The sequence below is a fragment of the Balaenoptera musculus genome, chromosome 4, assembly GCF_009873245.2.
Source record: "Balaenoptera musculus isolate JJ_BM4_2016_0621 chromosome 4, mBalMus1.pri.v3, whole genome shotgun sequence".
Lineage (NCBI taxonomy): Eukaryota > Metazoa > Chordata > Mammalia > Artiodactyla > Balaenopteridae > Balaenoptera > Balaenoptera musculus.
In genome coordinates, this window is record NC_045788.1 from 84,554,507 (window position 1) to 84,579,467 (window position 24,961).

Consider the following 24,961-nt stretch of genomic DNA (forward strand, 5'->3'; position numbering starts at 1 on the left):
TTTGATGTAGTATCATTGCACCCTGGACCATCTTACAATTTAGGAGACAGAATTTGGCTTATGCGGTAGTAATTCTCATTGAGAGAAATCACTGTCTGCATGTGGAATGTTAATTAGGGAGACAGGGAACATTCATCTGGGAAGGCAGACCTGGCAAGGGTGATTCCTCCCTTCCCCCACACCTTCTTTAGAGGTTTTTGACACCTTTATATCAGCTCCCTCTTAGGCTTGTGAATGACACAGAATTTGCCTTCAAATAAAACTTTCTTTGTTCCATCATCCTAAAATCAAATACATTTTCTTCTTTTCATTTCCAAGGTCAACTTTGCATTCTTGAACCGAAATCATAGATGTAGAAGGAGCCATTTGTTTATTGGTTGGGGGAGCTAGAGGGAGCAGTTCATGGTCTTACGTTTAATCACTTTTCTACCAGCAACTCTGTTATTCCTTCTGGGTGAACAATTGGATGAATGGTATATGAAAGCATCGTCATGTAGAAGGGAATGGCGCCCCCTGGAGTTGTGCATCCCTGTGACAGCATCAGGCCCTGGGGAGAATACTTAGGAGCCTGACACATGGCCCCTTGTCCTCAAAGAACTCAGTTTTGTGGGGAAAACGAGATCTAGAAACAGTACAGGTATGGATTAACATTATAAACTTTGTAATGCATCTCCTTCTGCTGCTGAGAACTTAGTAGAGGGAAGTAACTGGGGAGGCTCCTACAGAGTGTCCGGAAAGGCTTTATCAGGAAGATGGGTCTTGCTGGGCTCTGAACAGTAAGTAGGATGTTCCTAGGTAGAAAAAGGGAGATGAAGTAATGGCATTACGTGTGGCTGGCAATCATCAAGCATGTGGTTGTCAAGTTCATCAACTTGTGGAAGGCCTTAAATGCTAAGGCAAGGAGTTTAGGCGTTCTTAGGTAAATAAAGGTGAATTCCTGAAGGTTTTTAAGCAGGAGGGTGACCTAGACAATTTTCCTTTCCTACAGTATGCTGGGGAAAATCTTCAGTGTGGGGAAAAAAAAAAGCTCTTTCACAATTTATGTCTAAATTTTCAGGACCTAGTGATTGATCTAAGGAATTGGGATGATAACTTACTCAAAGCTGGATTTGTTGGATAAAGAAGAGAAATTGGAGGTGTTGGAAAGGGGAAGCATCATGAGTGAGGGCAGAGAGGGAGTGGCAACTAAGATGTTAAAGGTAAAAGTGGTCTGTGAAATTTACATGCCAGAAGAAACTTGTAGAAGAAAAATCTGAAGAACTTGAGATTCCATTCCAATTAAACTATTTAAATATAAAAGCACTAAATGGGGATTTCATAATAGCATTATGTGCCAATTTTTTTTAAAGATCCTCTTAGAACTTCTTGTCTCATATCTGTGAATTATTTTCAAGTGTCTATTTTTAAATGTTCAGAATGGGTGCTACATTTTTTTAACTGTCAGAGTTAGAAAATATTTAACTTATAATAATTTTTTTTACTATAAAACTTTAGAGCAAAAAATTCTTAGAGCAGGAAAGCACCTCAAGGAGCATCTGATCCAGCCCCTCAATTTACAGAAAGTAAGGCACAAAAAGGATAAACAACTGTCTCAAGTCATAAAGTTACGAGTAGCCAGTCCAGGACTAGAGCCTGGTCCTTTCGATGCTGAGTCAGATGCTTTTTCCTATAACATGCTGCTCCTAGTTAAATAGCACCTAGGTGATGGCTCCCTAAGACAGTCATGTTTTTCAGTTATATTGCAGTTGACTTCAGATGATTGTAGATGTAAAACAAGAGCAATAATTAACAAATAACAAGTCATGCTAGAAACATATAAGAAAGGACCTGTTAGATACAAACTGTCCTTCATGCTGCTTTCCCACAGATCCCCGGCTCTCTGCATGTTGTTCTTTGTTCTAGAGATTGTTTTAGGAAATTGTTAGGTGATTTTGTTCAAAGAAGGTTGGGATAATAGAGGTGGAGAAAAAAGCTCAAAGGTAGCTACTATCAATACAAGCAGAAACCAAGAAATGTCAGTGGGATTGGGGGTTTCAGGAGAGCCAGGACCCTCTTTACCGTGCTCATCGGAGTCTCTCCCAGTTCCTCTGTGGACACCAAATACATAATTGTTGAATAATAGGTGAGTTAGTGGATGAATGAAGAGCTCAGTTGCTTCCTGTCCTGCAATTTAACTCCATAACATTTTCAAGCACTTTTTTCTAAATAGTGAGATTGAGGGATAGAGCGCATTCATTGTAAATGGGTTACTCATTGTAGCAACTAAACTCTTACCAGATTGACAAGGCATAGGTGGTTCTTTGGCCCATCCACCTGGACATGGAAATCATTTGCTGTGTCTGTTTCTCAGATGTCAGCTGTGTCCTTAGCCTCCAGCTCTTGAATCCACATTTGTTTTTGCCACTGGGGCTTTCCTCTTACTGGCCATGCAGGGCCCAGCTTTTTGGGCTTCTTTCTTTGCCTTCTTTCCTTTTTGTTCTTCCCACTTTCTCTCTGGAGCAACAACAGATCCCTCTCTTTTTCTCATTCGTGATTTAGCCACCATATTTTCTTTTTTATAAATTTATTTATTTATTTATTTTTGGCTGTGTTGAGTCTTTGTTGCTGTGCACGGGCTCTCTCTAGTTGTGGTGAGCAGGGGCTACTCTTCATTGCAGTGTGCAGGCTTCTCATTGCAGTGGCTTCTCTTGTTGCAGAGCACCGGCTCTAGGCACGTGGGCTTCAGTAGTTGTGGCTCACGGGCTCTAGAGCGCAGGCTCAGTAGTTGTGGCGCACGGGCTTCGTTGCTCCGCGGCATGTGGGATCTTCCCAGACCAGGGCTTGAACCCGTGTCCCCTGCATTAGCAGGCGGATTCTTAACCACTGCACCATCAGGGAAGTCCAGCCACCATATTTTCTTACTGAACCTGTGCTCAGAGTCTCACTCCACTCCAAGGTCATCCATGTATTTCTTCTAAAAAATGTACCTTGCTTTCCCTAATAGGAATTTTTGTCCATCTCTTTTCTTTTAAAAGTAGTTATGGTAATGGTGTTATAAAATTTCAATACAATATTGTAATACAATTGCAACATTAACAAATATTCCCAAACTCTAACTAAGGATTCAGTCACTCAGGCAATACAACAAAATTCTGGTACACACGCTAAGTTAGACCCTTGGACATGGTGGTATGGGAATTTGAACTGTATTTTTTAATTCTTTAGCATATTCACTTTTGAAAGTTGGCTCCAGATCTTTCATTCCTCCTCTCTCCCTTCTTCTCTCAATTTACAGCCAGCCCTAGACAAATTGGGAAGAAGCAGGGCTTGTTTCAACATCCTCTACCCACCCTTCCTGAGCCTTGGTACTCAGTACCAAATACTTTGGGCCTGTCCTGGAACAGGCTTTTATCTCTTCCCTGTGTCCCTCTATCCCCTCATGCTCTGTCTCTGTACTCCTCAACTGATGTTATCCCTCCCAGAAAACTTATACTTTAATAGGCATTGTCTGGAAACAGTGCCCAAAATGTAAGTGATGTGGATTTGAGGGTACAGTGGCAGGCCAGTAGAAAAACTGGCCCTATGACATCCCTCAAACCATGGCATTCATTCATTCACTCATTCATTTATTCTGTTTGATAGCATATATTGAGTGAGTCAGCTTTACTGATGCTTACTGTGTACTAGACTTTTTTTTTGGCCGTGCCATGAGGCATGCGGGATCTTAGTTCCCCGACCAGGGATTGAACCCGGGCCCCCTGCATTGGGAGTGTGGAGTCTTAACCACTGGACTGCCAGGGAAGTCCCTAGACTCTTTCTTAAGAACCAGCAGGGGTACTCCTGCCTTCTAGGAGTTTTCAATCTAAGTGAAGAAGTTAAAGATTTACCCAGATACTAAAAATAATTGCAACAGAAGGCACAATAATATAAAAACTTAGGAGTGACATAGACTTGGCTATCATGCGTTACAATCCCCCAAGCAGCTTTTTAAAAATAGAAACTCTTTGGTCCCATCTTCTGAGAGAGACAGCTCGTGGCTAAGTAGAAGACAGCACTTTTCAGTTTAGGGGAAAACTGGTAAACCAGTACATATGCAGCTTGTGTGGGAACAGGCTGGGGTGAACCCGCCAGGCTAGCCTAGGGGTGGGGAGACTGAATTGAAAAGAAACTGTCGGATATTCCCCATTCCCAGCACTGCTGATTTCAGCGTGCTTTAGGGCAGTCATTTATGGAGCGCCTCTGTTAGTCATGGTCCATTGCCCTTCCCTCCGTGCCCACCTGGGTATCCAGTTGAGAGGCTAGAAATTGCATGGCATCTGAAGCTGATAAAAGCTCCTGGTATCTGCCAGAGAGGCAGGAGGACCAGACTTGCATTGACTGGCTCACTTTAAAACTCTTTAAAACAGAACTGTGTTATCTTCCGCATTTTCCCTGGGGGGCTCCCTGGTGCATTTCTGAATGCATTAGCGTATGCATTCCTATTCCTGCTGAACCCCCCCCCCCCACCCCCGTCCCAAATGCAGCTGTTTGCATCATTGCTATTTTGATGTTCTGTTCAGATTTCAGCACTCAATTCAGATCAGTAGTATGTGGTTATTTATTTGTCATTTCTCATTTCCCTTTAAAAAATTCAAGACACTTTTTAGATATCTAGTAGTCTTGTCCGAAGATAGTGTTATTACCTTACATGTGAATTTGTTCTATATTTTCAGGTTCTTTTTAAAATTTAATTACATCTTTAAAAACAAAATCCTGTAGGATAGGCAGTATAGGGCTTGTTGTTGTTGTCGTTAGAGTGACACCATCTTTGAGGAGGAATTTAGATACTTTCAGCTGCTTGCCCAGTGTCCTATATCTAGTTGGTGTTCTTCTGACTACTGTGTTTTAGAATGTGCATCAATAACTAAGTATCATTTGAGGTATTGATTCTAAGCATCCTGGTTCATATTTAAATTCCTATTTAAGCCTATATATCTTATATTCTTAGTTCTTTAGAGACAGACTTTCTCTGCATGCAGTTGTATAATTATAATGATCAGTTTATAGACCCTTGCCAGAAATTCCCTGATTTCAGCTTGGAAACATATTGTGATAGGATGTCTTCCATAAAGAAACTCTGTCCTTCATTTTATGATTATCTGGGAACTGTGGAGCCATTTCTTTGGGTTAGCATGCCCAGGTAAATCACATCTGACTAAGCTTTTAAGAAATTTAAGTGATTTTTCACTTTCAGAAATATTTGTGTTTTTAGTGTCATCATTTAAAAAGTATAGAAATGGGACTTTCCTGGTGGCGCAGTGGTTGGGAGTCTGCCTGCCAGTGCAGGGGACGTGGGTTCGAGCCCTGATCCGGGAAGATCCCACATGTCACAGAGCAGCTAAGCCCATGCGCCACAACTACTGAGCCTGCGTGCTGCAACTACTGAAGCCCACGTGCCTAGAACCTGTGTGCCACAACTACTGAAGCCTGCGTGCCTAGAGCCCGTGCTCCGCAACAGGAGAAGCCACCGCAATAAGAAGCCTGCGCACCGCAGTGAAGAGCAGCCCCCGCTCGCGGCAATTAGAGAAAGCCCACGTGCAGCAACAAAGACCCAACGCAGCCAAAAATAAATAAATAAAATACGTAACTTTATAAGTGCATCCATTCTTTAAAAAAAAAGTATAGAAATGGACTTATCTGCAGTATTGTCACTCTGCTGAAGTGAACTGCAAGCGAGGAAGAGTAGAACCAGTCTCATCTCTGGATCCCTAGCTTCTGTGTTCCTACCCTTCCCATGAACATAGATATCTGAAGTACATCTTCAAATCTCCTGCATGATCATGATAGAGAGGGCTCTAAACACAATAATTAACACGCATTTTTTAACCCACCTTTTTTTTTTTACTGTTTACTCTTTTTGTTATATTTACAGAAATATTTTTCTCTTTGCCTTTTCATACTGTCCAAATAACCCTCTCCTTGACAGTCAGAACTCCAGTGTGGCTTTTGGCTGTTTATGCTGTAAAAACATGAAATTAACTCATCAGGTAAATTTCACACTCCTTCCTAAGCAGATTGATGTAAATCAAATTTTACATTAATCAGACAGAGCAACATATGTCTTCTAGTCTGTGGAAATACATGATTTCCACTTACTTGAGTAAAATGCCATCAGGTGTTTTGTTTGTTTCACTATTTAGACATTGATATTTTTGGAGCTTTGTTCTTACCTGAGTTGCTACCTGATTTATTATTCTTATTTCTTTTAAAATTTTTATTTCAAGGTTATTCAGTCTCAGATACTTTCTTTTTTTCCATCAAAGTAAAATATTATATATAGATGTTTATTACCACCTATATTGTATTTTTATTATAAAAACCATCAGTCAGTCGTATTTATTATCTATCATTGCATTAGAAAGAAGCAATTATATATAATGAAATATGCTCTTGGCAGAATTGCTGTTAGCATTTATCCTGAATTCTCTTATTTCAGTCAACACTACTCTCACTAATTGGTTGTTTCACCCAACTTCTCCGACATAATGTTAAATTCTGTGACTCTAGAGTAGTATTTCAAACTAAGGGTTTTAACTCATTAATGGGTCCTAAAATCAGGCTCAAGATGAGGCATATTTTTTAAAAAATAGAAAAGTTTAGAAAAGAAACATTGGAATACATCTCTGGTAGTAAGGGTGAATATCGTTTGGTGGAACCTTTGTTTCAATTATATATACTTTTGTTTCATGCACACGTACACACATCAACTTATTTTGAAGTCATAGTGTGACACTTTTTTCTTTAGGTGGCAGTCAAAAAAGGTTTAAAAGTCACTTAAGCATTTTAACTGTAGAAATGTTCTTCTGACTCATTGGTTTAAAATGTTACGATTTTTTTGATATGACCCCAAAAAGTCCATGAGGAGGGTTAAACATTATGTATGTTTAACAGAAATGGATAGGCAAATAGTGTTGTAGAGACCTTATTCCAGTCATCTTTACAAGATAAAATCACTTAGGTATCTAAACAATCTTAGATCTTAAACCTCGAAACTGACCCCAGTTGCGACCTAAGTTCCAAGCTCTACAGCTCACTTCTTCAGAGACAATAATCATCCACTTATAGATTGATCTCAGAAATCTCTACACTTGAATTCTCAACTGGCTACCACAAACATGTCTCCTAATGGAGAGTCCCTTTGGGAGGGGAATGTAGCTGGCAGTTCCCAACTCCACGCAGTCTCGTCCCCTAACATCATGAAGTTTCCAGGAATCAAAAGGAGCTCCTCCTTAGGAAGAGAGTGAACCAGACCCCCTACTAGACTGTGAGTGAGTTCTCTGAGAGCAGGTGCCTTGTGTATGCCTTTCACATGTTTCTAATGTTCAACAAGTGTCTTCACAAAGCAGTTCTTCATTCACTCAGTTTATGGCTTTGGTAAATGAGACCTCTATAGAGATCCTTTCCCTGACCAAGTCCTTCTTTCACAAGATCCACCCTCATAATTTCATGTTGATTTTTATAAGTCTTACACTTAATTATTGACAATTCACTTGTTAAGTTTCGTTCCTTTCTCTTTCTCCCAAACCTCTTGTCTTCCTTAGATTTGCAAGTATAGCTGAATATCTCCCTCATGTATGCATATTTTTTAAAAGCAGTTATCTGAATACCTATTCTTTCTGCTCCTTCCCCTCCAAAAGCTCTCAGAAACTAGTTTATGGTAATCAAAAAATTTAATATGCCTTTGTGATGTGATAGAACAGAACAGTCACTCTTCTGAAGCAATGCCTTGAGGTGCCAGTGACTTCTGTGAGCAGATCCTTTGCCTTGGGGAGTTTTATAAAATGATTCCTTTGAGCTTAAATAAAAGTATAAGCTGGAGCTAAAATGGAGCATTTCTGGGACTCCTTTGGACTTGTATTTCATTTATATTATCAACCAAAAAGCAGTAAATGGCTTCTTTTTTTTAATGGAAGTGCTTTGTTTCTTAGAAAACAACAACTGGCCACTGACTATAACCGGAAACAAGTCCTCCGACACCATTTTACAGAATGGCAGCATTGGCATCGTGCAGAGATCCAAAAGAGAGAGCTGGCTGTTACAAAGGAGGAAACTAGGAAGAAAATGAATGAGCTGCTGAAGGCAGCATCACTAGGGAAACTCAGTGCAAACGTGTCATCAAGCATCAGTCTACCTGAGGAGGCAACAGCCATGGAGGATCCACCTAGAAATGGAGAGGTAAGTTGCTTTTCCTTTGCTTAGTCTTCCTGCTTTTGAGCTTTATACTTGTATAGCCTGGGGTATGTTAGCTGTTGTCAGGTTGCCTGGCCTGGGCTATCTAAAAGATGAGAGCTGCTACAGTGCACAAAGTTTACCTTTCAGTCAGTGTTGATTTTCTTGAACTGAATCTTCTTTTATAATCACATACAAACTGGTATAGTTGAAACTTGGTAGAGACGTAATATAGACAGGGAATTTAAAACAACTAAGCGAAAGATTCTTTCAGGAACAGATATATAAAGCATTGTTTACAACTCTTGAACACCTCTTATTTAATTGTCAGGCATTTCCTTTCTAAATGAGCTTGTGACTTATAAGAGGGGAATGTTTAAGTTTTTATTTTCCTAATAAGAAGAATCATATGTATTAATTGTAGCAATTTGGCAGGAGAAAATGACAGAGGAAAAAAAAATAGGCGATAATTCTATCATTTAGAGATAACCACCAATAAATAACATGTTGAAGTATAGCCATCTTGTCTTTTCTCTATTCAGGCATATGCAGATTTTTCTCTTTAATGTTGTATTTAGCTTTTAAATTTTCTTCAGTCAAGTCATTGAGGGTATCTAATCTGTCATAATACAGGAAAAGGAAGGCCATGTATTTTTCTTCCTTTTTTTTAATTGAAATACAGTTGATTTCCAATATTGTGTTAGTTTCAGGTATACAGCACAAGTGATTCAGTTATATATATATATTTTTTTCAGATTATTTTCCATTATAGGTTATTACAGGATATTGCATATAGTTCCCTGTGCTGTACAGTAAATCCTTGTTGCTTATCTTTTTTATATACAGTAATTTGTATCCATTAATCCCATACTCCTAATTTATCTCTCCCCCTTCCCTTTTCCCTTTGGTAACCATAAGTCTGTTTTCTATGTCTGTGACTCTATTTCAGTTTTGTATATACATTCATTTGTATTATTTTTTAGATTCCACACATAAGTGATATCACATAATATTTGTCTTTCTCTGTTTGATTTACTTCAGTTAGTATGATATTATCTAGGCCCATCCATGTTGCTGCAAATGGCAATATTTCATTCTTTTTTTATGGCTGAGTAATAGTCCACTGTATATATATACACCACATCTTCTTAAACCAGTCGTCTGTTGATAGGCACTTGGGTTGTTTCCATGTCTTGGCTATTGTAAATGGTACTGCTATGAACATTGAGGTGTATGTATCTTTTCAAATTAGAGTTTTCATTTTTTCTGGATGTATGCCCAGGAGTGGGATTGCTGGATCCATATGGTAGCTCTATTTTTATTTTTTTAAGGAATCTCCGTACTGCTTTCCATAGTGGATGCACCAATTTACATTCCCACTGACAGTGTACAAGGATTCCCTTTTCTTCACACCCTCTCCAGCATTTATTATTTGTGGACTTTTTGATGATAGCCACTCTGACCAGTGTGAGGTGATACCTCATTGTGGTTTTGATTTGCATTTCTCTAATAATTAGTGATGCTGAGCATCTTTTCATGTGCCTGTTGGCCATCTGTATGTCTTCTTTGGAGAAATGTCTATTTAGGTCTTCTGCCCATTTTGTTTATTGGGTTGTTTGCTTTTTTGATATTGAGGTGTATGCATTGTTGTATATTTTGGATCTTAACCCCTTGTCAGTTGCATTGTTGGCAAATATTTTCTCCCATTCAGTGGGTTGTCTTTTCATTTTGTGGATGGTTTCCTTTGCTATGCAAAAGCTTTTAAGTTTGATTAGGTTTATTTTTGCTTTTATTTCTTTTGCTTTGGGAGCCTGATCTAAGATAATATTGCTATGATTTATGTCTAAGAATGTTTTGCCTGTGTCCTCTTCTAGGAGTTTTATGATGTCATGTCTTATATTTAGGTCTTTAAACCATTTTGAGTTTATTTTTATATATGGTGTGAAGGAGTGTTCTAATTTCACTGATTTACATGAGGTTGTTCAGCTTTCCCAATGCCACTTGCTGAAGAGACTTTTTTCTCCATTGTATATTCTTGCCTCTTTTGTCATAGATTAATTGACCGTAGGTGTGTGGGTTTATTTCTGGGCTCTCTATTCTGTTCCATTGATCTGTATGTCTGTTTTTGTGCCAATACCATGCTGTTTTGATTACTGTAGCTTTGTAGTATTGTCTGAAGTCAGGAAGTGTTATGCCTCCAGCTTTGTTTTTTTTCTTCAGGACTGCTTTGGCAATTCTGGGTCTTTTGAGATTCCATATAAATTTTAGGATTATTTGTTATAGTTCTGTGGAAAATGTCATGAGTATTTTGATAGGGGTTGCATTTAATCTGTAGATAGCTTTGGGTAGTATGGCCATTTTAATAATATGAATTCTTCCAATTGAAGAGCATGTGATATCTTTCCATTTCTTTGAATCACCTTCAGTTTCCTTTATCAGTGTTTTGTAGTTTTCAGTGTATAGGTCTTTCACTTCCTTGGTTAAGTTTATTCCTAGGTTTTTTGGGGTTTTTTTGGACACAAATTTTATTTTATTTATTTATTTATTTATTGAAGTATAGTTGATTTACAGTATTGTGCTAATATGATGTAATTTTAAATGGGATTTTCTTTTTTGCTTTCTCTTTCTGATATTTCATTGTTAGTATTAACAAATGCAACAGATTTATGTATGTTAATCTTGTATCCTGCTACCTTACTGAATTCCTTTTTTTTTTTTTTTGGCTGTACTGCATGGCATGCAGGATCTTAGTTCCCCGACCAGGGATCAAACCCATGCCCCCTGCAGTGGAAGCACAGAGTCTTAACTACTGGACCTCCAGGGAGGTCCCCTTACTGAATTCACTTGTTAGTTCTAATAGTTTTTGTGTGGAGTCTTTATGGTTCTCTGTATAGAGAATCATGTCATCTGCAAATAGTGACAGTTTTACCTCTTCTCTTCCAATTTGGATACCTTTTATTTCTCTTTCTTGTTGATTGCTGTGGCTTGGACTTCCAATGCTGTGTTGAATAGAAGTGGTGAGAGTGGGCATCCTTGTCTTGTTCCTGAATTTATTGGGAAGGCTTTCAGCTTTTCACCATTGAGTATTATATTGGCTATGGGTATATCATAAATGGCTTTTATTATGGTGAGATATGTTCCCTCTATACCCACTTTGATGAGAATATATTTTTCTACTTAATAATAACATAATCTCTGAGTGAACTGATGAGGATGAGTATAATTTTTGTGACTTTCTGTCTGAATTTAAAAAAAAAAAAATCCCACAAGGACTCAGAGGCAAAGAATATACAAATCAATTTTCACTGCAAAGTAAAGGAGCTGTTACAGTGGAGGATTACTGGACTGAATGTCAATATTATGACATAGTATGAGTGTGTTTCATGTTTGGTAATTGCAATCATTGTTGCTTTTGTTGTGGTCATCCATGTACAATGCTTGGTGTCAGTCTATTTATGTCTTGTAAAAATAAAATACAGTGTGTGTGTGTGTGAATAAAAAAAAAAAAAAAAAAATAATAATAACATAATCTGTTTTTGTAAAGTTATTTCTGCAATATAGTGAGAATTTTCTGTGTCACTAAATCTACTTCTGCAACAGTAATTCCCAACTGAGAGTATAACACAGAATCAGACCTACTAAATCAGAATTTGTTGTGGGGCACCATACTTTTTTTAAAGTTCCACAGGTGAACCTGATGAATAACTCCTGGTTAAGGACTGTCATTCTGTGCCATCTCTTTTAATGGCTGCATGAAATTCTATCATGAACCACGAGCTAGACTGTATACCTCCTTCTTTGTTGCTGGACATTTAAGTTGTTTCTGGTTTGCCACTATTATAAACAAAGCTTCAGTGAACAAGTAGCTAAGTCTTTGCACACATCCATAAGGCTTTACTTAGGATAAATACCTAAAAATAGAATGCATATTTTAAAGACTTTTACCAAATTGCCCTTCCAGGAAGGTTGTATCAAAGAAGTACCTGTTTTCCTGCCTGATAACATATTTGTCATTTTGGCCAAGTTGACAGGTAAAATATTTTTTCTGTTACTATTGCTTCAACATTTGCATTTTTTTATTACTAGTGGGGTTAAACATTTTTTTATATTCACCATTTACATATATATATGTATCTGAAAATGGGTATAGAAAGATGAATAGTGATGCCTTTTATCCATTTTTATCCTTGAATATATATCTTTTTCTTGTTTATAGGAGCTCTTTATATTTTTAAGACTACTGATGCTTTTATTATTATATATTCTGCAGTTTTTTTTCATTGTTTTTAGTTGTCTTTTTGGTTTATTTACAGTGTTTGGTACTATATATAGTTAAGTTTTGTTTTGTTTTGTTTTTAATTATTTGTCTGTCATATTTGAATACAAATAATTTTCCTAGTTGTACATTTATTTTATTTTTTTATTTTTTTAACATCTTTATTGGAGTATAATTGCTTTACAATGGTGTGTTAGCTTCTGCTTTATAACAAAGTGAATCACCTATACATATACATATAACCCCATAACTCCTCCCTCTTGCATCTCCCTCCCACCCTCCCTATCCCACCCCTCTAGGTGGTCACAAAGCACCGAGCTGATCTCCCTGTGCTATGCGGTTGCTTCCCACTAGCTATCTATTTTACATTTGGTAGTATATATAAGTCCATGCCACTCTCTCACTTTGGCCCAGCTTACCCTTCTCCCTCCCTGTGTCCTCAAGTCCATTCTCTACGTCTGCATCTTTATTCCTGTCCTGCCCCTAGGTTCTTCAGAACCACTTTTTTTTTTATTCCATATATATGTGTTAGCATATGGTATTTATTTTTCTCTTTCTGACTTACTTCACTCTGTATGGCAGTCTCTAGGTCCATCCACCTCATTACAAATAACTCAATTTCGTTTCTTTTTATGGCTGAGTAATATTCCATTGTATATATGTGCCACATCTTCTTTATCCATTCATCTGTCGATGGACACTTAGGTTGCTTCCATGTCCTGGCTATTGTAAATAGAGTTGCAATGAACATTGTGGTACATGACTCTTTTTGAATTATGGTTTTCTCAGGGTATATGCCCAGTAGTGGGATTGCTGGGTCATATGGTAGTTCTATTTTTAGTTTTTTAAGGAACCTCCATACTGTTCTCCATAGTGGCTGTATCAATTTACATTCCCACCAACAGTGCAAGAGGGTTCCCTTTTCTCCACACCCTCTCCAGCACTTATTGCTTATAGATTTTTTGATGATGGCCATTCTGACTGGTGTGAGGTAATACCTCATTGTAGTTTTGATTTGCATTTCTCTAATGATTACTGATGTTGAGCATCCTTTCATGTGTTTGTTGGCAATCTGTATATCTGCTTTGGAAAAATGTCTATTTAGGTCTTCTGCCCATTTTTGGATTGGGTTGTTTGTTTTTTTGATATTGAACTGCATGAGCTGCTTGTGAATTTTGGAGATTAATCCTTTATCAGTTGCTTCATTTGCAAATATTTTCACCCATTCTGAGGGTTGTCTTTTCACCTTGTTTATGGTTTTCTTTGCTGTGCAAAAGCTTTTAAGTTTCATTAGGTCCCATTTGTTTGTTTTTGTTTTTATTTCCCTTTCTCTAGGAGGTGGGTCAAAAAGGATCTTGCTGTGATTTTTGTCATAGAGTGTTCTGCCTGTGTTTTCCTCTAAGAGTTTTATAGTGTCTGGCCTTCCATTTAGGTCTTTAATCCATTTTGAGTTTATTTTTGTGTATGGTGTTAGGGAGTGTTCTAATTTCATTCTTTTACATTGTACATTTATTTTAAATTCTGTGTTCTAAGTACAGAATTAATAATCTGTATGGAAACCTATGTAACTCATTTTCTTTTTTCTTAAGTTTTATTTTATACTGGAGTATCATTTATTAACAATGTTGTGTTAGTTTCAGGTGTACAGCAAAGTGATTCAGATATACTTATACATGTATTGATTCTTTTTCAAATTCTTTTCCCATTTAGGTTATTACAAAATATTGAGCAGAGTTCCCTGTGCTATGCAGTAGGTCCTTGTTGGTTATCTGTTTAAATATAGCAGTGTGTTCGTGTCAGTCTCAAACTCCCAATCTATCCTTCCCCCAACCCTTCCCCTGCCACCTTCTACGTAATGCCTTTAAGTATCAATACTTAACTCAAATGTGTGAAGTTAAATTGAGCACTTGGATGATTCCCAGCCTTGCTTTTTTTTTTTTAATTTTTATTTATTATTTATTTATTATTTTTATTTTTGGCTGTGTTGGGTCTTTGTTTCTGTGCGAGGGCTTTCTCCAGTTGCGGCGAGTGGGGGCCGCTCTTCATCGCGGTGCGCGGGCCTCTCACTATCGCGGCCTCTCTTGTTGCGGAGCAGAGGCTCCAGACGCTCAGGCTCAGTAGTTGTGGCTCACGGGCCCAGTTGCTCCGCGGCATGTGGGATCTTCCCAGACCAGGGCTCGAACCCGTGTCCCCTGCATTGGCAGGCAGATTTTCAACCACTGCGCCACCAGGGAAGCCCAGCCCAGCCTTGCTTTTTTATTGTGATTATTGTTATTACTGCCAGCAAGTAGGCTGGTTTTAATTTAAGCTTAGTGTCTCAGCAAGGGGGGATCATGAGGATGCTTATTTGGTCCCTTCCCCTAGGCAATTTATGTACCTTTATGTCAGTTAGATAATCTTGTTTCCATTGAGACCGAAGAGAATCTTATCGGTTCCACCCAATAGCTCTGTGGAACCTTTTACCTCACTATTTACCTCCACTATTATCTTCAAATGGAAAAAGTCAGCAGAAAGTCTTTTGTTACCTGCATAAAACAGAAAAATTACTAAATGTATATATAATTTAGACTCAAGAGAAAAGTCTCCAGATCTCTGAAGTCAAGACAAAAGATTTTATCAAGAAAAGATAAAATTGTGAAAAATAGAGCAAATTAAAATAAAAGGCTATAATAGACTCTATAGGTTACTAGATAAATTCTGATCTTGTCCAGAGTATATAGTGTAACATGAACAAATGACAATATAAAATCTATAGTTAGATGCTCATTAATTGTACAGTCACAGGAATGCATATACCACAAACCCATATCTTATACCTTGAAATTTTTTGAAATTATCAGTTAGCTAATAGGTGATTTTCTCTAATTGAGCCAGACTGTTCAGTCCTGTTCTATTAAGTACAATCTGTACTATTAAGATTTTCTTTCGTTCTCTTATTTTCACCTTAAAAAGTTACCATGATCCAAAAGAAATCTTGTTGCTGTACTCAAGGCTTTTACAGTCTTGCTGGGTTAATAATGTGTCATTACCACAAAGTTTAAAAGGGCCTAAAACACAAACCCTGCTTGACGCTAAATTGCTTAAGCAGGTGTTCTCATGAATAAATGTCCACTGACATTTCTGAAATAGAAGGCTATTTTTTAAAATATTTAACATTTCAGAGTTTCCATATATCACATCTTTCACTTTGGCTGAGTCTATGGAAAATATTTCCATCATTGTGAAAAATATCTTTGAGTTCCCAAATATGGTGCCCTGTTAGAGCTAGAAGCTTCTAAGATAATAAGATAGTTCACAGTATTTTTCTCTTTACACCACTGCAGGTGACAGAATCAAAAACTGATCAGAGATTAGACCATGGAATCAAACTATTCTAGAAGAAACATTTTAACTGTGACATTATTTTAGCCAGGATAAATTTTTCTGATTAAGAATTCTGCTTCTTTCCCATCTGTATAGAATTTGTAATTGAGTATGACACCTCAGTCTGTTAAATGAGATTTATGTGATAAAGCTTTGAAAACTATTAAGCCATATGCTAATACAAAATATTATTAGGTAGCATTATTCTTATATAATGCAGATATTTGCCCAGTGATTGTGGGCTTGCAAATATTCCCCATAAATAAATTGTTTGGGAATAGCTGGATTAAAGCTGTATGCTTTAATCTAGGCCTTGATCCTGAAATAGACAAATACCCTGTGATTAATTTACTGGTGGCAAGAGAGACATTGAAAGAGCTGTTATTAAAGAGCTATTGTTATTATTAAAGAGCTATTATTGATTTGTAAAGTTATTCCTTTGTTTTCAAACATTCTTGAGAAACAGTATATACTTTTCTCAATATTCACAATATTCACAGTATTCACAACATTCAAAACTTTTCACAATATTCTCAATTTCCTGCAAAATTCAGGGTCAATTCGTGCAGATTGAATTCCTGGAATATATATCTGGAGTAATCATGCCTAATTCACAAACGAACTATCCAAATTAGATATTTCTAAGAGCACATTTTTCTGAGTACAGATATCCTGGCCATGGCAGTGGTTCGTGTGATTGTACCCACTCTCCCACCAGCTTCTGTGGTGAGCAGCAGGGCACATTCTAAGAGTGACTCACCGGGCTAAGGCTGGTGGCTTCTGAGATAGCCAGGCCAGGGGCACAGGGCAGCTCTGGCTGGGGTGCAGGGCAGTTGTGTCATTGAACAGAACAGTGCTGACCAGGTAGAGTTGGGTCTCACCAGTACAGTCCTTTGAATAGCTGAGCTACCACACGTTCCTTCTCTCTCAGGTGGCTGCCGTCCCCCCTTTGTTGGAAAAGCCTCCCTCGGGGAGCAATGGTTATGTGCCCAGCCCCCACCTAGGAAGACCAACAAAGGACATCTTGCAGGTTCCCCTCCAGAATGTCCCTCTGGATACATCTGACACTGAACCGCACAAGGCCCTAGATGTTGAGCCCTCCCAACAGCCTGGCAACAAAGAGAAGCTCAGAACCAGCAGCCAGAAAGCAGAACCTATGTGCATGGGTCATTTCCATAACCGCCACATCTTCCAGCAACAGCTGATTGAAAAGCAGAAGAAGAAACTTCAGGAACAGCAGAAAACAATTCTGGAGCTGAGGGAAAGCCAGCGGCTGGCAGAGGCTCGGCGGGCAGCAGGGCATGCCAACACACAGAGCTGCCTGCTGTCAAACCCCAGAGAAGATGAACGAAAAAGAACCTGCCAGGTGCTTCCAAAGTATGTCCATTGTATCAGAACGCTCTTTGGACTCTTTATTTGGGGTTTTTCACTTTGTGATCGAAAGGCTCCTGAACTTTACCCAGCATCCGGACTGTACAATTACTCCTTTTCTTTTACTGTGCACTCGCAAAGCAGAGAAGCCCCGTGCATGGTGATTGGTATGTGACAGGTACCAAAACGTATTTAAGGCAAGTGGCTGTCTATAAGGATCCCGTTATATAGTTAGCATTTGTATGGTGGCTGCCTTTGTCTGAGGAGCTCTGTCACTGTACCAGTAAAAGAGAAAAATGCTTGCTTGCTCTAACTCAATTTCTGGATTTCTGATTATGTTTAGGGCTGAGAACCAGGTCAGACAATATCAGGTCCAAATGGAGCAGCCCTTGGTTATGGCCAGTTACCTAGCTTAAGTCTGTAGTTGTTTGAGATAAAAGTAAACATCTTTGAGCCTAGAATTAGAGTCCAAATGTCTCAAAAGCTATTTAAGATGGTTTTAGGCATGCTTGTGACATACTCAGTACGTGTGATAAATGGTAGGATAAGAAGTGGGTGATATGTATTGATTTGAAGCACTGGGATGGTAATCAGAGCGCCTGACTCACATTGTAGACTCAGGCCAATCACTCGACCTTTCCATGCCTCATTACACCAATTTATTGAAGGGGTATAGTAATACATAGTTATCTCAGAAAGTGAGGATTAATTAAAGTTTGTAAAAGGCGTTGAGTTCCTCAGGTGCAAGGGCTTTGAATGAAGCTGGTGATTGGTCTGAATTCTTTTCCTTTTTTTTTTCCCCGCAGTTCGCCTGTTGCTTCCCCTGGTACTGAAGGTAGTAGAAGTGACTCTCGAAGTTCTCTGTCTGGACCCAGAAGGAATCCAAGGCAGCTGATGGCACCCCATCCCATACTGAAAGGCAGGGCTGTCTTGGTGGGGCCTTGGTTGTGGTTATCTTTCCTCTTGGAGTAGAATGTGTTGGGACTGAATCCTGGCAACTCTTGGGTTTTGAGACTTGGCAGAACCTAGTCAAAGTCTAAGATGGGTAGACACATGAGAAGTGGATACACCAGAGAATGCCACAGCTTTTTTCCTACCCTTTTTGCCAAACTTTCTGGTCTTCCTAGCCAATACAAAAACAAAAAACAAACAAACAAAACATTGCTGAAAGGTTTAAGCATTTTTCTGTAATTTGAGATTTGGATTATGATTTTAAAAATGGGACAATTACACAAATAAACAATTCCGAGTAGCTGCTAAGAATAAACCCTGATAAAGATCACCTATCACTGTACTTTGTTAACATTAAAATATTGATGAGTTTACAGCAATCCACATCAAGTTATTACATCATTTTATAATGGGTTGTGCCTTGATGATAGGCTTTTAGAATGAAATCCACAAACCAGACATTTAAAAAAAAATTTTTTTTATTGGGGTATAGTTGTTTTACGATGTTGTATTAGTTTCTACTGTACAGCGGAGTGAAGTAGAGTTCCCTGTGCTATACAGCAGGTTCTTATTAGTTATCTATGTTATACATATTAGTGTGTACATGTCAATCCCAGTCTCCCAATTCATCCCACCCCCCGCCACTTTCCCCCCTTGGTGTCCATATGTTTGTTCCCTACATCTGTGTCTCTATTTCTGCCTCGCAAACCGGTTCATCTATACCATTTTTCTAGATTCCACAAATATGCGTTGATATATGATATTTGTCTTTCTCTTTCTGACTTACTTCACTCTGTATGACAGTCTCTAGGTCCATCCACGTCTCTACAAATCAAACCAGACATTTTAATAACATTCTTGATGTGCATAGAAATCATTATTTAAGCCAAACCGTACCATGAGAATAGAAGTATTCCTTAGAACCCCCCTAGTGAATCTGCCAGTTGTTTTTACTCTGTACTTAGTCATGCACTGAACATATGTTTATATGAAGTGGTAGGCATTTTGACAATTACATTGTGGTTTGTAAATCTGATTTTTCATCTATGGTAAGATTGCTGCCCTAACAGGAAATGATGTCACCTGAAGGACACACTGTGCCTGAAGTCCATTGCTGTTAATGAAGAAATCAGCAATCTTTACATTGACTCTCTTCCAGGTCAGCAGTTTATGCCCTCCTTGTCCACCAATGAGGATGCTCAGGAAATGCCCAGTTTGGTGTGATTATTTTTTAAAAATTATTATCCGATCAAAGACTTAGCATGTTTTGGAACACCTGGTTACTTTTCAAGTAGTCTTTAATGACTGGCTCTAGAAAAGATGGAAAAAGGGCATATTACCACAGACTCTGCCTCTCGGGGCTCTCTCACTTTAATCCTCTAGTCTATTTCTGCCTCCTTAAAGAGAGTCTCATTCCTGCCATCTGTGCCAACCCCACTATTCTTTTTCCAGCAAAGCAGACACTTAATATCTGTAAGAAATAGCCTGGTGAGTTTTTTGTTTATTAATTCTTGAAACTTGGACTTAAATTTTCTTCTCTGTAACATAGCACAAGGAACCGAACGTAACCATTGGCTGACTTAGGTGAGCAGAACTTGATACTCTTCCCACCCACGCCCCCCTGCCTATGAAACCCCAACTGGTGACAGAGTCGTATTGTCAAGCCATCTTGCACAGTTGCTTGTTTTGGATGGATATTTAATAGACTGTCAAGAACAGGAGTCTGACACTTGAATTCATTCAGATGCCAGTTCTTCAGATGCCTAGTATGATTCCATTTCCTGTCCATCTGGATATCCAGGCCTTAAAACTAGTTTAAAATGTAATCATCATGACCCCAAACTTCAGTTTGTTTGTTGTCGTTGTTGTTACATATACAGACATATGTATAGTGACTTAGGAAAAAGTAGCAAACTCAGTGGGATTTGAGGAGTGATTCTATTCTCAGAGTATTTGTTAGATGTAATTAAAGTTTTCTACATTCATTGAAAGAATTATCAAATTAAAATTCTGGTTTCTGGGTTTCACATACTAAAAGTATCATCAAGACAGATTATCTTGTTTAAACCAGTGAACAGTTATTCTAATAGAAATGTGAACAAAAACATAATTAATCTGCAAATTGTTCATCATTGCTGAGGATGGGATTGTAGGTCTTTAACCTGTAGGGCGTGTGTGTGTGTGTGAATACCTACAGTTTCTGTAATTATATTTAAAAAAAAATTTTTTTTTAAATTTATTTATTTATTTTGGCTGCTTTGGTTCTTTGTTGCTGCACGCGGGCTTTCTCTAGTTGCGGCGAGCGGGGGCTACTCTTCGTTGTGGTGCGCAGGCTTCTCATTGCGGTGGCTTCTCTTGTTGCAGGGTGCGGGCTCCAGGTGCACGGGCTTCAGTAGTTGTGGCTCGCGGGCTCAGTAGTTGTTGCTTGCGGGCTCTAGAGCTCAGGCTCAGTAGTTGTGGCACACGGGCCTAGTTGCTCCGCGGCATGTGGGATTTTCCCGGACCAGGGCTCGAACCTGTGCGTGCCCCCTGCATTGGCAGGCGGATTCTTAACCACTGTGCCACCAGGGAAGCCCTGTAATTATATTTTTATATAAATTTTATGTACACACATATATTTCTGAGATTGTGAACATTCAACTTAAAAGAAAACTTTTAACAATAACACTAAATTTTACTATAAAATGGAGACATTTCTTTTGCAGCGTTCCTTATATTTTTTATATTGGAACTGCATTACTATTTTCTAGCCATGGAAGAGAGAGCAGTTCAGCGAGCTGAACGTAGGCGGATCTTGGCAGAGAGGAAGAAAAAAAAAGAAGAGGAGAAATTGGTAATAAATCAAGAATGCAAAGTGAGGCAAGAAAAAGGATTTGTATAGGCCTTTATTAAAAAATGAAACCTAGCTTGTTTAAAACCATTAAGGCAATAGTGTAACACCAACTTTGGATATGGCTTTTTGCCTCCCGGCCTGAACTCTGTGATAATTTTAGGAAAATGAAGGGAAAAAACATCAGCGTCATTAGTATAGCAGGAAGGGAATATTATGAAAGTTGTTGGGAGCTGGCAACTTAGAAGATTTACACATAACCAAGACTAATGTGTTACACGTAAATGTCCAACCTGATAAGTTTACAAAGGTGAGTAATTCTTATCTTCCAAAGTTTTGACCTGGACTGCCAGAAGTAAATTTTGTACCTACTAAGAAAAAATAAATAGTTCTAACAGCTTTGGGGTTTTTTGGTGAAATGGAAGAAAAATTTTTCTTAACGCTATATATAGTTTGGACTTAGTATTTCATAAATGAAAATAAGAACTAAAAAGTAATCATTTTGTAATGAAAAGTTAATGGTCTTATTCATGCTCAGCCTCATCTTCCCAAGTAGAAGAGAATTCTTTTGGAGAAACATTTAGGTTACACTACTGACCACCTGCTGGTCAGGTTTTCTACTTTTAACACAAAGCGCAGGTTTCTTCCAGAGACTGGGCAAGCACTTTGGTAGATACCTGACTTTCCTCAAAATAAAAGATCTTATTTCCACACAAATTGGGGGTTCTGATTTTTACAAATTCTAATCTTGATCAGGCTCAGTTAAAGGCCCAAGAGGAGGAACGTCGGAAGAGGGAGGCAGAAGAAAAGGAGGCTCAGCTTGAGAAAAAACGAGAAGAGAAGAGACTGAAGAAAATGGTTAGTAGTTTCTATTTGGTCAGCCACCTGTCCTTTGAAGCCTGTTGTGTGCAATCCTGTGGTCCTGTGCCCCTTCCCTCCGGAGAACGTCGGTCTAGAACACTCTTCTCTCACCTCTACCCTTTCTCTACCTTATTTAATGAAAACTTATTCATTCCTCAGATCTTAGCTCAACATGGTTAGCCTTTCCTGCCTTGTCCCACCCTCCTCTCTACCCAGAGTCTGTTTAGGTCCCCCTTTATGGACTCTGAGTATATCTTCTTCAAAGTACTACCAGGGCTTATAATTATGTATCTGTTTCTTGATTGTCTTATTCATTTCTTTATCCCCAACTAAACCGTAATCTCCATAAGAATAAAGGGAGCACTCTGATGTTACTCACTATTAAACTGGCCAGTGGTAGAAACTCAGAAAGTCTACTGAATGGATGAAAAATGAATGGACAAACAAATGAACAAATGGAAGAAAATACAGAAGAAGTAAGAGATACTAAGCTCTTACTTTCAAGGTTATTAAATTCTAGTTGGAAAGATAAGGCCTAAAAATACACACCTGTCAGAGAGAATATAGTACAAGCATATGCTGTCCTGTGCCTCACAGACCAAAAGAGATCAAGAGAGTCATATGAACAGGGCTAGATCCATGAAGATTTTGGAGAAATCAGAAGTATTTTCATAGAAGAGAGATTTGAATTGGAAACTGTATTAGTCAGGGTTCTCCAGTGAAACACAACCAGTAAGATATATGTATAGGAAGAGATTTATTATGAGGAACTGGCTCACAGGATTATGGAGGTGAGAAGTCCCAGGAGCTGCTGTCTGCAAGCTGAAGACCTAGGAAAGCTGGTAATTCCAGTAATTCCAGTCCAAGTCCAAAGGCCTGAAACCAGAGGAGCCAGTGGTATAAATCCCAGTTCAAGGTCAGGAGAAGACCAATGTCCCAGCTCAACAGGCAGGCAAGAAGCAAAAAAACAGGCAAATTCCTCCCTCCTCTGCCTTTTTGTCCACTTCAGGCCCTCAGAGGACTTGATAATGCCCACCCACATTTGGGAGGGCAGGCTGCTTTACTGAGTCAACAGATTCAAAGGCTAATCTCGCCTGGAAACAGCCTCACAGACACACCCAGAAATGTTTAATCTGGGAACCCTGTGGAACAGTCAAGTTGACACATAAAATTAAAATCACAAGTCCATGCCTTATCAACTTGGCACCCATATACATCTCCCTAAACCATACCTAGTCTCCAAATAAAGACAACAACAATATCATAATTCTGCCTAACATGATACAACTATCCTGCATACAACTGAAAATGAACACCCCTTCCCCAGAAGAGGAGGTAAAGTCCTTGAATGATGTTTATTCTTCTCCTTGCTAACCATGACACAAAGTCAATACATCTTATGTTACATGATTAGGGAATAAGAGTGGAAAAAAAACAAGATACGTATACACACAAACATATTCATAGCAAAATAAGAAGGGAATACTCATGACCATTACAGTCTTCATTTCTGTAACCGGTCAAGTGGATGTAGCTGGTACTTATAGTTACCTTCTTCCACTACCCACTCTATCCTTTGTCTTCAGCAAACATCGCTGCTAATCATGGGATGACCTGAACCTTTATTCCTGAAAGGTCTGGCCCGTTAGTAGTCCAGCATGGATTGGGTTGTAGTTTTCCTTTCACCTTAATCACAGGGCATGGTAATACTAAGAGATACCCTAAGGGGTCTCCTATATTCCAGGCATACTCTTCCTCACCTCCATTGTGGAGTAGTAGTCCTATTGCCCCTAGTAGCCGGGGTCAGTCACCCCAGCCAGCACTTCCTTTTTTACCTGTTGATTCAGAGGCATGAGGAGCCCACAGTGATTAGGTGGCATTCTTTCCAGTTCAGTGGAATCATTGTATGTCTCCTTGTGGAAGCATTTCCCCATTTGGAACCAAGATCTCTAGGCCAACAGAACATAAATTTGTGGGAAAAGAAGCAAAACTTTTGCTAGTTATAGTGAGTGGTGCCACTCCCACTTCCACCCCTTGCTTCCTGGACCCCATGAATACTGGCTATGGGAGAAGCAGTACCATGTACTGGATGCTGGTTCAGAGCATATACAGACTTCCAGAGAACCTAACCCCAGACCTACAAGGTACTGCCACCTAGCTGGTGTTGCAGCTGAGTCTTCATAAGGCCATTCCACCATTCTGGCAAGCCAGCTGCTTCAGGATGGTGGGATCCATGATAAGACCAGTAAATTCCATGCATATGGGCCCTTTGCTGTACTTCTTTTGCTGTAAAGTGAGTTCCATGATCAGAAGCAATGCTGTGTGGAAATCATGATTGTGAATAAGGCATTCTGTACATCCAGGGATGGTCTGTAAGTCCATGGATGGTAGTTTTGGCAGAAATATTACGGGGAGGAAAGGCATATCCATATCCAGAGTAAGTGTCTATTCCAGTAAGAATAGAGCATTGCCCTTTACATGATGGAAACAGTCCAATATAATCAATCTGCCACCTGACAGCTGTCTGATCAACCTGGAGAATGGGGCCGTATTGAAGACTCTGTGTTAGTTTCTCCTGCTGCTGGTAGATTGGGCACTCAGCATGGCCATAGCCAGTTGGCCTTGGTGAGGGGAAATCCATATTTCTGAGCCCATGTATATCCTCCATGCCTGCCACCATGGCCACTTTGTTCATGAGCCCGCTGGGCAATGCCAGCAGTGGCTGGGGGAAGAGGCTGACTGGTATCCACATAATGGGTCATCTTGTCCATGGAGCAAGAGGCATATATAATTCATCCTTTGCTAAATCAGCCGAAGAAATCTCCAGAAACAGCTCAGTTACTTCCCTTAAAAACTACCTGAGGGGTTCTAAGCGAACATTTCCCCAACATGTGTTCTGTATAACCCTAGTAGTTCCTGAGATATTAAGTAGTTTTGAGAAAATATAAGTTCTGTGGTCAAAAACGTTTGGTAAATGCTGGTTAAAAAAATCAAGTTAAACAAGTTTCATTATTAGCTGCCTTCTCAGAACCTTTAACATCCTACCAGCTATTATGAGTCTCCAGAAGAGGGACAGTGTGCCCAGCAGTCACATGTGGCTGACCAAAGAACCCTTTTTGTAG

General features: G+C 39.0%; 1 protein-coding gene across 1 annotated transcript in view; it reads left to right on the forward strand.

Annotated features, from left to right (window-relative positions):
• CCDC191 (coiled-coil domain containing 191) overlaps nt 1-24,961 on the forward strand; it is a 102,303-nt gene that overhangs the window by 43,863 nt on the left and 33,479 nt on the right. Inside the window, exons 9-13 of the mRNA XM_036851672.1 lie at nt 7,947-8,193; nt 16,758-17,203; nt 18,004-18,116; nt 20,899-20,981; nt 21,735-21,836. Of these exons, the coding sequence (XP_036707567.1) occupies nt 7,947-8,193; nt 16,758-17,203; nt 18,004-18,116; nt 20,899-20,981; nt 21,735-21,836 (991 nt within the window). The remainder of the gene's footprint in view (nt 1-7,946; nt 8,194-16,757; nt 17,204-18,003; nt 18,117-20,898; nt 20,982-21,734; nt 21,837-24,961) is intronic.